Source organism: Eschrichtius robustus, chromosome 3 (genome assembly GCF_028021215.1).
Source record: "Eschrichtius robustus isolate mEscRob2 chromosome 3, mEscRob2.pri, whole genome shotgun sequence".
Classification (NCBI taxonomy): Eukaryota; Metazoa; Chordata; class Mammalia; order Artiodactyla; family Eschrichtiidae; genus Eschrichtius; species Eschrichtius robustus.
The window spans coordinates 36195074-36208466 of NC_090826.1; the positions used below are offsets into that span (position 1 = coordinate 36195074).

Here is a 13393-nt window from a genome sequence, read left to right on the forward strand (position 1 = left end):
ACCTGTGAAGCCATCTGGTCCTGGACTTTTGTTTGTTGGAAGATTTTAAATCACAGTTTCAATTTCATTACTTGTGATTGGTCTGTTCATATTTTCTATTCTTCCTGGTTCAGTCTTGGAAGGTTATACCTTTCTAAGAATTTGTCCATTTCTTTTTTTTTTTTTTGGCTGAGTTGGGTCTTCGTTGCTATGCACAGGCTTTCTCTAGTTGCGGTGAGTGGGGGCTACTCTTCGTTGCGGTGCGCGCGCTTCTCACTGCAGTGGCTTCTCTTGTTGTGGAGCTCAGGCTCTAGGCACACGGGCTTCAGTAGCTGTGGCGTGCGGGCTTCAGTAGTTGTGGCGCACGGGCTTAGCTGCTCCGCGGCATGTGGGATCTTCCCAGACCAGGGCTGGAACCTGTGTTCCCTGCATTGGCAGGCGGATTCTTAACCACTGTGCCACCAGGGAAGTCCATGTCCATTTCTTCCAGGTTGTCCATTTTATTGGCATAGAGTTGCTTGTAGTAGTCTCTTATGATGCTTTGTATTTCTGTGGTGGCCGTTGTAACTTCTCCTTTTTCATTTCTAATTTTATTGATTTGAGCCCTCTTCCTCTTTTTCTTGATGAATTTGGCTAAAGGTTTATCAATTTTGTTTATCTTCTCAAAGAACCAGCTTTTAGTTTTATTGATCTTTGCTATTGTTTTCTTTGTTTCTATTTCATATATTTCTGCTCTGACCTTTATGATTTCTTTCCTCCTACTAACTTTGGGTTTTGTTGGTTCTTCTTTCTCTAGTTCCTTTAGGTGTAAGGTTAGATTGTTTACCTGAGATTTTTCTTGTTTCTTGAGGCAGGATTATATTGCTATAAACTTCCCTCTTAGAACTGCTTTTGCTGCATCCCATAGGTTTTGGATCATTGTGTTTTCGTTGTCATTTGCCTCTAGGTAATTTTTGATTTCCTCTTTGATTTCTTCAGTGATCTCTTCATTATTTAATAACGTATTGTTTAGCCTCCATGTGTTTGTGTTTTTTACGTTTATTTCCCTGTAATTTATTTCTAATCTCATAGCGTTGTGGTCAGAAAAGATGCTTGATATGATTCCAATTTTCTTAAATTTACTGAGGCTTGATTTGTGACCCAAGATGTGATCTATCCTGGAGAAGGTTCTGTGTGCACTTGAGAAGAAAGTGTAATCTGCTGTTTTCAGATGGAATGTCCTATAAATACCAATTAAATCTATATGGTCTATTGTGTCATTTAAAGCTTGCATTTATTTCCTTATTAATTTTCTGTCTGGATGATCTGTCCATTGGTGTAAGTGAGGTGTGAAAAGTCCCCCACTATTACTGTGTTACTGTCGATTTCCTCTTTTATAGCTGTTAGCATTTGCCTTATGTATTGAGGTGCTCCTATGTTGGGTGCATATATATTTATAATTGTTTTATCTTCTTCTTGGATTGATCCCTTGATCATTGTGTAGTGTCCTTCCTTGTCTCTTGTAACATTATTTATTTTAAAGTCTATTTTATCTGATATGAGTATTCTACTCCAGCTTTCTTTTGATTTCCATTTGCATGGAATATCTTTTTCCATCCCCTCACTTTCAGTCTGTATGTGTCCCTAGGTCTGAAGTGGGTCTCTTGTAGACAGCATATCGATGGGTCTTGTTTTTGTATCCATTCAGTGAGCCTGTGTCTTTTGGTTGGAGCATTTAATCCTTTCATGTTTACGGTAATTATCGATATGTATGTTCCTATGACCATTTTCTTAATTGTTTTGGGTTTGTTTTTGTAGGTCCTTTTCTTCTCTTGTGTTTCCCACTTAGAGAAGTTCCTTTAGCATTTGTTGTAGAGCTGGTTTGGTGGTGCTGAATTCTCTTAGCTTTTGCTTGTCTGTAAAGATTTTGATTTCTCTGTCAAATGTGAATGAGATCCTTGCCGGGTAGAGTAGTCTTGGTTGTAGGTTCTTCCCTTTCATCACTTTAAATATGTCATGCCACTCCCTCCTGGCTTGTAGAGTTTCTGCTGAGAAATCAGCTGTTAACCTTATGGGAGTTCCCTTATATGTTATTTGTCATTTTTCCCTTGTTGCTTTCAATAATTTTTCTTTGTCTTTAATTTTTGTCAATTTGATTACTATGTGTCTTGGTGTGTTTCTCCTTGGGTTTATCCTGCCTGGGACTCTCTGCACTTCCTGGACTTGGGTGGCTATTTCCTTTCCCATGTTAGGGAAGTTTTCAACTATAATCTCTTCAAATATTTCCTTGGGTCCTTTCTCTCTCTCTCTTCTCCTTCTGGGACCCCTAAAATGTGAATGTAGTTGCCTTTAACGTTGTCCCAGAGGTCTCTTGGGCTGTCTTCATTTCTTTTCATTCCTTTTTCTTTATTCTGTTCCACGGCAGTGAATTCCACCATTCTGTCTTTCAGATCACTTATCTGTTTTTCTGCCTCAGTTATTCTGCTATTGATTCCTTCTAATGTAGTTTTCATTTCAGTGATTGTATCGTTCATCTCTGTTTGTTTGTTCTTTAATTCTTCTAGGTGTTTGTTCTTTAGTTCTTCTAGGTCTTTGTTAAACATTTCTTGCATCTTCTCGATTTTTGCCTCCATTCTTTTTCTGAGGTCCTGGATCATCTTCATTATCATTATTCTGAATTCTTTTTTTGGGAAGTTGCCTATCTCCACTTCATTTAGTTGTTTTTCTGGGGTTTTATCTTGTTCCTTCTCTGGTACATAGTCCTCTGCCTTTTCATTTTGTCTATCTGTGAATGTGGTTTTCGTTCCAGAGGCTGCAGGATTGTCCCCCATTTGTTTATTTTTGTTTTAATTTTCATTATGCTAGGAGGTGGGTTAAAAAGATGTTGCTGTGGTTTATGTCAAAGAGTGTTCTGCCTGTGTTTTCCTCTAAGAGTTTTAATAGTGTCTGGTCTTACATTTAGGTCTTTAATCCATTTTGAGTTTATTTTTGTGTATCCAGAGTCTTTCTTATTACAGATTTGGGGTCAGTGGACTGCTGGTGAGAACTGGGCTTTACTGCCAGTTTCCCTAGAGATGAATTGTCCCTGTAGAATTGGTACACGCAAAATAGCATTTCCATCGTATAAGCTGAACTCACATGCTACTTCAAGAACACATTTGTATACAATGAGATGCTCTGGGATCTGCAACCTTGCCCAAACCCAACAGTAAGAAGCTCTGCTGCTGTATCTCCAGAGCATTATGCCTGTGACTTCCTGATCACTTTCTATTCTGGTTTATATTTCCTAAAGATTATGCTTAAGCTTTCCTGCTAGTCAGAGAACTCTATGAGGGACTGTGCATAGTAACAGCTTAGGAATATGTGGCATATTCAGTAACCGCTTATGAATATGAGAATAGAATGCTTGTCAGATAAGATCCCTGGCTGGGTTGGAGATGGGGCAGTAATGTGTTACTCAGGAGCCTCCAGAAGTCCTTGTGGAGAAGGTTACATTTTAGGCTTTTATAAATGACAGGAGGAAATTACCCTGACAAATTTGGAGTCATCAAAAAGGAACCCCAGAAACTGAAATTAAGGAAGAGTGCCTAAGAAGAGCCAGGGCAGGCTCTCCATAGGCAGGTGACTTTGATGTAATCAGCTGGATGGGCTGGGAGCCAAGAATGGCCAGAGCAAGAGAAGCACCACCTTAAAAGGTGGTTGGGCTAGTGGCTGGGAGAGGCAGCAAGAGGTGGAGGAAGACAAAGAATCAGGTCTTAGGGCTCCTCACTAGATTCTCTTGGTCATTTGGTCACGTTCATTCTTCCATTCATTCAGCATATGTATGGAGCACCAACTATGCCAGACCCTGTATTAGGTGCTAGAGATACAGATACATACAATTGGGATTATTTATTGTAAGCAACAGAAACTGACCCTGACTGACTGAAAAGAAAAAGAAATTTACCAGAAGGACATGGGAACCCACCGAATCAAATTAAAAGCCAAACAACCGGCCCTCAGAAAACACATTAAGGGCAGTGCCGGGAATCTAGATTGAAGCAAGTGTTCCATCTCTTCAGCATGCTGTTTTTCTCCCTGGTGTCACTCAGCTTGCAAGAGAAAGAGTCCAACCAACCTAGCTTTTGTCAAGTGTCCACACTTTGGAAAGGCACATCCCATTGATAGTCTTACCACTTGCCTGCAATGGGAGAAGGCTAGTTCCCTGAAATTCAAGGGACTTCTTTCTAAAAGAGGACAGAAACAACAGATGTGCACTACAGACTCATGAGCAAGTTAGCAGAACTGCATTAAGTTCTACAAGTTTGGTGGAGAGCACAGATAAGGGGACACTTAGGCTAACAGTTTAGATCAGAGTAGGGGTTGTCATTCATCATTCATTTATCATGCCAAGCACAGTGTTAGGTGACGAAGCCTTAGAACTTTTAGTCTGTGGAGGAGAGCCACCAGTCAAATAGTCTGATAAATGTATAATTACATTTGTATAATAGAGTAATTGCTATGAGGGCAAGTAAGACACTGTGTGAAAGGAGCATGTAGGAGGGGCACAAGCCAGACAGGAGGGTCAAGGCATGCTCTTCTAAAAGAGTACATTTGAACTAGGGCCTTAAAAATGAGCAGGAATTAACCACATAAAGAGATGAGGACATGTTTCAGGCAGAAAAACTGCTTCTAAGAAAAAGGCCTATGTTGAGAGAATTCTTGGCTCATTCAAGGAACTAAGAGACTGCCAAAATGCCCAGAGCACAGTGCCCAAGGGAGAAGATACTACAAGATGGAGCTGGAAAGGTAGGTAAAGGCCGAATCATGAAGGTCCTTATGGCACTACAAAAATGTCTATTACTTTTAGCTTTGGTGACAGCTATATCTTGAAGGACGAGTGGGAATTCACCAAGTTAACAAGGGGAGTGAGAGCATTATAGATTGAGGGAACATCATCTGCAGTAGGTCTCAGGCATGAAGGCTGCCTGGAGGGGGTGGCAGAAGATGGGGCTGGGAAGACAGGTAGAGACAGATTACGTGGTTGCTGCATAGCCTAAGCAACAGTGAAGACTCAGCAAAAGCAGTGACCGTGGTAGAGGGAGGAGGATCTGTATTTAGAAATGAGAGAAATAGGGCACACCAAAAACTTCATTCTTGGGGGACTGAATGGTGATGCCGTTACCAAAGAAACAAAACAGGCTGTGGGGAGGGCAGGGAATGGGGTGAAGATAAGTCTGATTTATAGCATTTTGAGTTTGAGGTGACTGTGGGTCATTTAGGGGCCATGTGTAGGAAATAACCAATGTGAAAAGGGGTTGGGAATGATACTTTACATGAAGGGAAAAGCAGGCACGAAGGCCTGGAAGTGATAAGGTACTTTGGAGGAACATAACATAGCTCAGTCTGGCTGGAGCATAGAACATGGCAGGGGCAGGGTTGGGTGATGCAGGGAGTCAAAGAGAGAACTTAGGGTGGTCACTGTAGGCCAGATCATGAAGGCCATTGTAAACTAAGAGACTGGCATTTATTCTGAGAACAGTAGAGGCCATTTGAATGTTTTAAGCAGAGTTATGACATAATCACATTTATCTTATAGGAAGATTGCTCTAGTTACATCATGGAGAATCCATTAGAAAGGGACAAGACAGGACGCAGGGAAACCTGGTAGGAGGCTGTTAATAGTAACTGAGGTGAAAAGTGAATCTGGCTTAATCAAGAATGGTAGAAATGGAGAAAAGTCAGTGGACTTGAGATCCATGTAGAAGACGAAATTAAAAGGACATGGTATTTAATTAAATGAAATAAGAAAGAAGCAGGGATCAAGGAGTTCTCTCAGATTTCCAGCTTGGGCAGCTGGGTGAAAAGTGTTACCATTCATTAAGGTAGGGAATACAGGAGGAGGTTGTACACGTGTAAGGGTGGTGAAAATGAACTCTGTGTGAGGCAGCCTGAGTTTCAGGTAACTATAGGATATCAAAGTGGAGATGGCAGCTGCATACACAAGTCTGGAGCTCAGGCTCTCTAGAGAGGGTTGGGCAGGAATGAGAGATTTGGTTTGGGTGCAATGGAAAGATCATTGGGCCGGCTAAACTGAAGAGCTAAGCACGGTGAAGTCTAGACCAGATAGACTTTTTCCCAGATAGGGAAAAAGTGAAGAAAGGAGGAGAAACAACTGAAAAATAGACAAAACATATGAAAAAAATTTAAAAAAGTTTCTTCAGACATTGAACAATAGGTAGCTCAGGACCCTGGTCTTTGAAAGAAGGGAAACAAGTGAGATTTCCAGACCACAGCACAGGGAAGAAGAACCCAAACCGAACCCAGGAGTCTTCCTAAGAGGAAACAGAGTTGAGAATTTGAGGAGACCAAGGCAGCCAGAATTCATGGGCAGAGTACCAGAGAGGAGAGAGCTGCACACAGAGAGAGCACTGGAGATCTGCTGAGGACTGCTTGGACTCCTCAGCTGATCAAAGCACGTGTGTGAGGAAACGACTGGAGGCCAAGGAAAGAAGCACTGGAAAGGAGCAGGAAGAGTACTCTCTATAGCTCACACAGGGCTGGGAATAATGGGGAAATGTCATAATACGTGAGGCATCACATAGCGTACTTAGAAGGGTATTGCCTTAGCAGTGGGGCAAAATTAGTAATGGTGCAAATTAGCCCTAGACTAAAGTCCACTTTTGCCTCTAACCCCAACCCTGCAAAGCTTAAAAGCAAGCATTGAAAGGATCAAACTGTTTCTAAGTAATTAAACAGCACCTCAAAAATACTTAAGGAATGCACAAATATTCTGCATCCAACAAGGTAAAATTCACATGGCTGACATCCAGTCAAGAATGACAAGGCTGCGTTTCTATACACTAACAATGAGCTATCAGAGAGAGAAATAAAGGAAACAATTCTATTTACCATCGCATCAAAAAGAATAAAATACCTAGGAATAATGCTTGGTAAACTATAAGACGCTGATGAAAGAAACTGAAGACAACACAAACAGATGGAAAGATATACCATGTTGGAAGAATTAACTGGAAGAATTAATATTATGAAAATGACCATACTACCCAAGGCAACCTACAGATTCAGTGCAATCCCTATCAAAATACCGATGGCATTTTTCACAGAACTAGAACAAATAATTGTAGAATTTGTATGGAAACACAAAAGACCCTGAATAGCCAAAACAATCTTGAGAAAGAAGAACAGAGTTGGAGAAATCACACTCTCTGATTTCAGACTATACTACAAAGCTACAGTAATCAAAACAGTATGGTCCTGGCACAAAAACAGACACATAGATCAATGGAACAGAATAGAGAGCCCAGAAATAAACCCATGGACTTGTGGTCAATTAATCTAAAGCAAAGGAGGAAAGGATATACAATGGAGAAAAGACAGTCTCTTCAAGTAAGTGGTGCTGGGAAAACTGGACAGCTACATGTAAAAGAATGAAATTAGAACATTCTCTAACACCATATACAAAAATAAACTCAAAATGAATTAAAGACTTAAATGTAAGACTGGATACTATGAAACTCCTAAAGGAAAACATAGGCAGAACACTCTGACATAAATTGTAGCAATATTTTTTCAATATTTGCTTTCCTCTCCTAAAGCAAAGGAAATAAAAACAAGAATAAACAAATGGGACCTAATAAAACTTAAAAGCTTTTGCACAGCAAAGGAAACCATCAACAAAATGAAAAGACAACCTACTGAATGGGAGAAAATATTTGCAAATGATATGACCAATAAGGAATTAATATCCAGAATATATAAACAGCTCATAAAACAACATAAACAACCCAATTAAAAAATGTGCAGAAGCCTTTCCCACGGTGATGACCTCCGCACGAGAACTTGCCTCTCGCAAAGGATCTCCTTCATCCCTCTCCAGAAGAGAAGAGGACACACAAGAAGAAGCACCTGGTGCAGAGCCCCAATTCCTATTTCATGGATTTGAAATGCCCAGGATGCTATAAAATCACCACCATCTTTAGCCATGCACAAACAGTAGTTTTGTGTGTTGGCTGCTCTACCATCCTCTGCCAGCCTACAGGAGGAAAAGCAAGGCTTACAGAAGGATGCTCCTTCAGATGGAAGCAGCACTAAAAGCCCCTGGAATCAAGATGAATAGGAAACCATCCCAATAAACACATTTTGGATTTTAAAAAAAATGCGCAGAAGACCTAAATAGACATTTTTCCAAAGAGGAAGTGCAGATGGTCAACAGGCACGTGAAAAGAGGTTCAGCCTCTCTAATTATTAGGGAAATGCAAATCAAAACCACAGTGAGGTATCACCTCACATTGGTAAGAATGGCTATCATCAAAAAGCCTACAAATAATAAATGCTGGGGAAGGTGTGGAGAAAAGGGAAGCCCCCTACACTATTGGTGGGAATGTAAATTGATACAGCCACTATGGAAAACAGTATGGAGGTTCCTTAAAAAACTAAAAATAGAGTTACCGTATGATCCAGTGATCTCACTCCTGGACATATATCTGGACAAAATTATAATTGGAAAAGATACATGCACCCCAAGGTTCATTGCAGTAGCCAAGACATGGAAGCAACCTAAATGTCCATTGACAGATGAATGGATAAAAAAAGATGTGGTACATATATACAATGGAATATTACTCAGCCATAAAAAATAATGAAATAATGCCATTTGCAGCAATATGGATGGACCTAAAGATTATCATACTAAGTGAAGTAAGCCAGACAGAGAAAGACAAATATCATATGATAATGCCAAAATGTGGAATCTAAAAAAAAAGATACAAATGTACATATTACAAAACAGAAATAGACCCACAGACATAGAAAGCAAACTTATAGTTACCAAAGGGGAAAGGGGGGGGGGATAAATTAGGAGTTTGGGATTAACATATACACACTACTGTATGTAAAATAGCTAACCAACAAGGACCTACAGGGAACTATACTCAATATTTTGTAATAATATGTAAAGGAAAAAAATCTGAAAAAGAATATATATGTATAACTGAATCACTGTGCTATACACCTGAAACTAACACAATATTGTAAATCAACTATACTTCAATTAAAACAAAAAAAGAATGAAATTTTGCCATTTGCAACAACATGGTTGCACTTGGAGGGTATTATGCGAAGTGAAATAAGTCAGACAGAAAAAGACAAATACTGTATGATATCACTTATATGTGGAATCTAAAAAACAGAGCAAACTAGTGAATATAACAAAAAAGAAACAGACTCACAGATATAGAGAACAAACTAGCGGTTTCCAGAGGGAAGAGGGAAAGGGGGCAGGGCAATATAGGGGTAGGGGATTAAGAGGTACAAACTATTAGGTATAAAGTAAGCTACAACGATATTATTGTACAGCACAGGGAATTTCGCCAGTATTTTATAATAGCTATAAATGAAATATAACCTTTAAAAATTGTGAATCACTATATGGTATTATATTGTATATAATATTGTACATCAACTATACTTCAATTAAAAAAAAAAAAAAAGAATGACCAGGTAGTTCAGAAAAGCTTGAAAATACAACCCATATGAGGAGAAAAATCAGTTGATAGAAACAGGCGTAGAGATAACACAAATGATAGAATTAGTAGGCAAAGATGTTAAAACATATTTCATATCTTCAAGGAGGTAGAAGAAAGCATGAGAATATTAAGGGAAGGCATGTAAGATATAAAAAAGAATCTTAGATATGAAAAATAGTGTTTGAGAAGAAAAATATACTCAATGTATAAATGACAGATTAGACACCGCAGAAGAAAAAGTAGTGAACTATAAGATATATCAGTAGAAACCATCTAAAAATTACTGGAAACAAATGAACAGAGTGTCAGTGAGTGGTGGGATGTCAAGCAACCTGATACATGTGTAACTGGAGCCCCCGGAAGAGAGGGGAGGGCAGAAAAATTTTTGAGGAAATAATGGCCAAGATATTTTCAAGTTTGATTAAAACTATAAACCCACAGATCCCAGAATCTCAGTGAACCCCAAACACAAGAAAAATGGTGAAAACTATACCACAGCACATCATAATCACTCACTTCTCACTACCCACAGGTGCTTGGCATTTGAGAGAAAAAGCAGCCTCCTATTGAGAGCCACAGGAAAAGCCAGGTCTTGCAGGGCAGAGTCAGGCTTCAGGCTTCAGGTCTGCCAGGAGGTAGAGGGAAGTAAGCCAGGTAGTTGGCATATGGGGTCCAGAGGGCATTATGAGAAAGATTTAAAGAGGAGATTGGCCAAGGAAGAAAAAACCCACAGCAGAATGGACGAGGACAAGAGAAAAAAAGTCTGTGGCCCATTTTAACAGTGGGTATACCTATTATACCTGGGAGATTGGGCTAGCTTTAAGTTTTCCAAGGACTTCTTGCTGTTCCCAGGAGCTTTTATTTGTTCAGGACAACACATTCCTCCTTCTGCTAAATGCCTTCTAACCAGGTGTGTCATGTCAGAATCATAACTTTTTACAAACCCCATCTTCTTGATCACTGTGATTCAGACAGTGGGTGAGGAGCTGAAGCAAGCGAGACCACTTGTAGCCCTTCCCTGGGACTTTTGCCATTAGGAACAGAGATGCCGGGTCTCATGCCCTTTTCAGTGGCAGAACTGAAGATATGGCCTGCGAATTGCTACTGGCCATGTGTCCTGACTTAGGAAGAAAGCTAGTTGGGGAGAGTAAAGCTAACTGAGGGAGGCCTGCTGGCATTCCAGTCACTTTCAGTCATCTCTGAAGCCCTCTGCACCCTGGCCCTTCCCATGCTTTGGTTATGTGAACCGCTGAATCACCGTATTTGCCTAAGTTAGTGCAACCAGTATGTTGAACATGCAGGAAACATCGGGGGATAATCACAGCCACTTTCATTGGTGTCTCTCTGTCCCCATAAGATATTTTCAGTGTGGGAGGTCCAGAGAACTTTTTGGTACCTCTGAGGTAATAGAAATCCCATGGTGACATTGAATCACCAGTTCCAAAATTAGTGTCCTGCCTTATGGCAATAGTCATAGCTTTCAGTTCGTTCAGAGCTGTAGTGACTTCCCCTCCCTGCACAGGGCTTAGAACCAGCGGTGCTGACCCAGGCAGGGGATGTGCCCTGCTTGTCCTCCTCCTTCCACTCGTCCCCCAGTTGCTGGCTGCGGTTTTGGACCTCTCTGGAGTTGGTGGGGAAGGGAGAGAGAATGAGCAGAGAAGACACAAGATAGTGTCAGCACTCCCTGAACTGGCAAGTGTGTAAAGCTGACCCTTGTGGGGTTCTCTTGTAGACATTTTGGAGACCCCTCCATCTGGGGACCTCTCCTCTGTAGGTCTCCTGATGTGGGCAATGTACTCACCAAAGCCTTGTCACTCACTCCTTCTGTAGCTCCTGGGACTCCCGGTGTCTGCTCTTGCTTCTATCTGCTGAGGACCCTTCAGCCTGCTGGACACATCTTTAGGAAAGGACCTAAAACAACCCAAACTAGCTTACTCATGCATCATTTTCTGTGGCAAATTCTGGGAGTGCAGACCAGTTCCCATGCAGCTCTATCCTTTGCAGCCAGTGCATCTTGTGTCCTTTATGTTTCTCAGGTAGAATTTAGACACCTGGCAGTCCACTGTATTCCCCATTCTTTAAGAGTCATATGTTAAGCTTTTCTCACCAGGCTTGAGTAAGAGCCAAGTACTACCCATTTTGCCCCTGCAGGAAGGTGGAGATCATAACACTGCTGTCTCCAAAGATATTCTTCAAGTCCTCTCTCCCTTAATGTCTCACAACCAGTTACTTTTATATTTGATGTTGGGAGAGCTTTTAGAATGATGTAACAAGTTTTCAGATATTTCCTTGGAAAATCTGCATCCTAGTCTAGCACCTCACCTGAGTGTCCGAAACTTATCATCCTAGAGGCTTGGCTGAAACTATCTTAGCATCTTAGCATCCTGTTGGATTTATGACCACTGTAACCAAATAATCCTGATAAAAACAGTTAACAAATATTTATCAAGTATTCAGCCACAAAAGAAAAATGCCTCCAGCCCTCTGCCAGTGTAGGACAGAGTTTACAAACTGTTAGCCTGCTGCCTGAATCCTGTCCATGGACATACTTTGGTTGATCCTCATAATCTTTAATTTTTTCTTGAATCTATTGCCAGTATTTACAGATTGAGAAATTTTAACCTCTGGATTTTAAGATCCAGATTCCTGGCTTTAAAGAAACAGAAGATGTGGCAACGCTGGGCCTGCACTGCTGCCTGGCATAGTTAGCTGGAGGTGGTGGGGGCTGCCCCCTTTGACAGGAGGGACTCCATTCCCTCTTGGCTCTGTGACCTGAAGCCAATGTCAGTTGCCATTTATCATCATTGGGCTCATGCAGTTACCTTTTCTTAAATTAAGGACTAAAGTGAAATATTTCTGGTACTCGTGTTTCTTAACAAAAGAGAAAAAACAAGATAGTCCAAAAGAGCCATGGAAGGGAGAGACATAATTTATTTAGAGATACAAAGTATTCTTATGTGTTTAATGTGCAGTTAGTGTGTGTGTGTATGTGTGTGTGTAAAAGACAACTTAAGGTGCCATTGGAAAGTAACCCATAAATATAATCATGGTTACTATACAAAAATATGTGGTGAGAAAAAGACATTTCAACAGGATTTGTTTTTAGTGCAACTAAAATAAGTTGTGTGATTTGCTGCCGGAGGGCATTACATTCTCCCACTTCCCTGGCTTATGTTATGTTCTTACTTGGCCCCTGATGTTTCAGTTTGCAGCAGGGGGAAAACATTCTCTGGCCTCTCTGGAGGGAATCAGCCAAAATGTGGATTCATTGTATGTCCAAGGGGGTCTTAGCTCAGATCTGAGAAGGAGTAACAGGATAGTTTCCCCAAGGTTATGGCCACTTGGAGAAAAAGCAACAGGTGTTGGCAAGTTAATGAGGTTTTCTTTTTCATGGAATGATAAAATAGGATTGTTGAAAGAGTATTCAACTTTGAAACTAACTCTTTTGGCAAATTTTGTTTTCAGTTTATTTTTTAAATTGAAACCTTATTGATTTTTATAAGTTCCTGTTAAGCAAAGTCTCTTATCCATTTATCTGAATTAGAGCAAAACCAGAATTATTTTGAGGAAAGGCTTTCACTTGCCCAAGTATATACTCTTAGGAGGCAAGCCTTCTGTTGAGTTGTGTGTTGGAGTTGTTATATCTTCAGTTTTAAGAAGAGGAATTATTCTCTCCCTGCAGCTCTGCTGCTTATGAAAGTGCACAGTCTGGCCTTAATTGGCCTTGCAGAGTGGCTCCTGCGAGGTTCTTGTCAGTGTGTGTAATCTCCCTCTTTTTGCCATTCATTGTTTATTAAAGACTGAGTTCTTTGAAAGCTGTGCTGCATGGCCTTTTCCAAACAGTTGTTTGGTCTTGGTATTCTGTTTTACCCTCAGATTAAGCGAGGCCAACTGAGAACTACATTCCT

At 40.6% G+C, this 13393-nt stretch overlaps 2 protein-coding genes across 5 annotated transcripts in view; both read left to right on the plus strand.

The window, feature by feature from the left end:
- The window catches only part of ST3GAL3 (ST3 beta-galactoside alpha-2,3-sialyltransferase 3), a 236181-nt gene that overhangs the window by 110422 nt on the left and 112366 nt on the right, over positions 1-13393 (plus strand). The window lies entirely within an intron of this gene.
- Positions 7885-8064, plus strand: LOC137762187 (small ribosomal subunit protein eS27-like). Its single transcript, XM_068539713.1, has one exon. It carries the CDS (start codon positions 7894-7896, stop codon positions 8050-8052), a length of 159 nt encoding a protein of 52 aa, XP_068395814.1. The 5' UTR covers positions 7885-7893; the 3' UTR covers positions 8053-8064.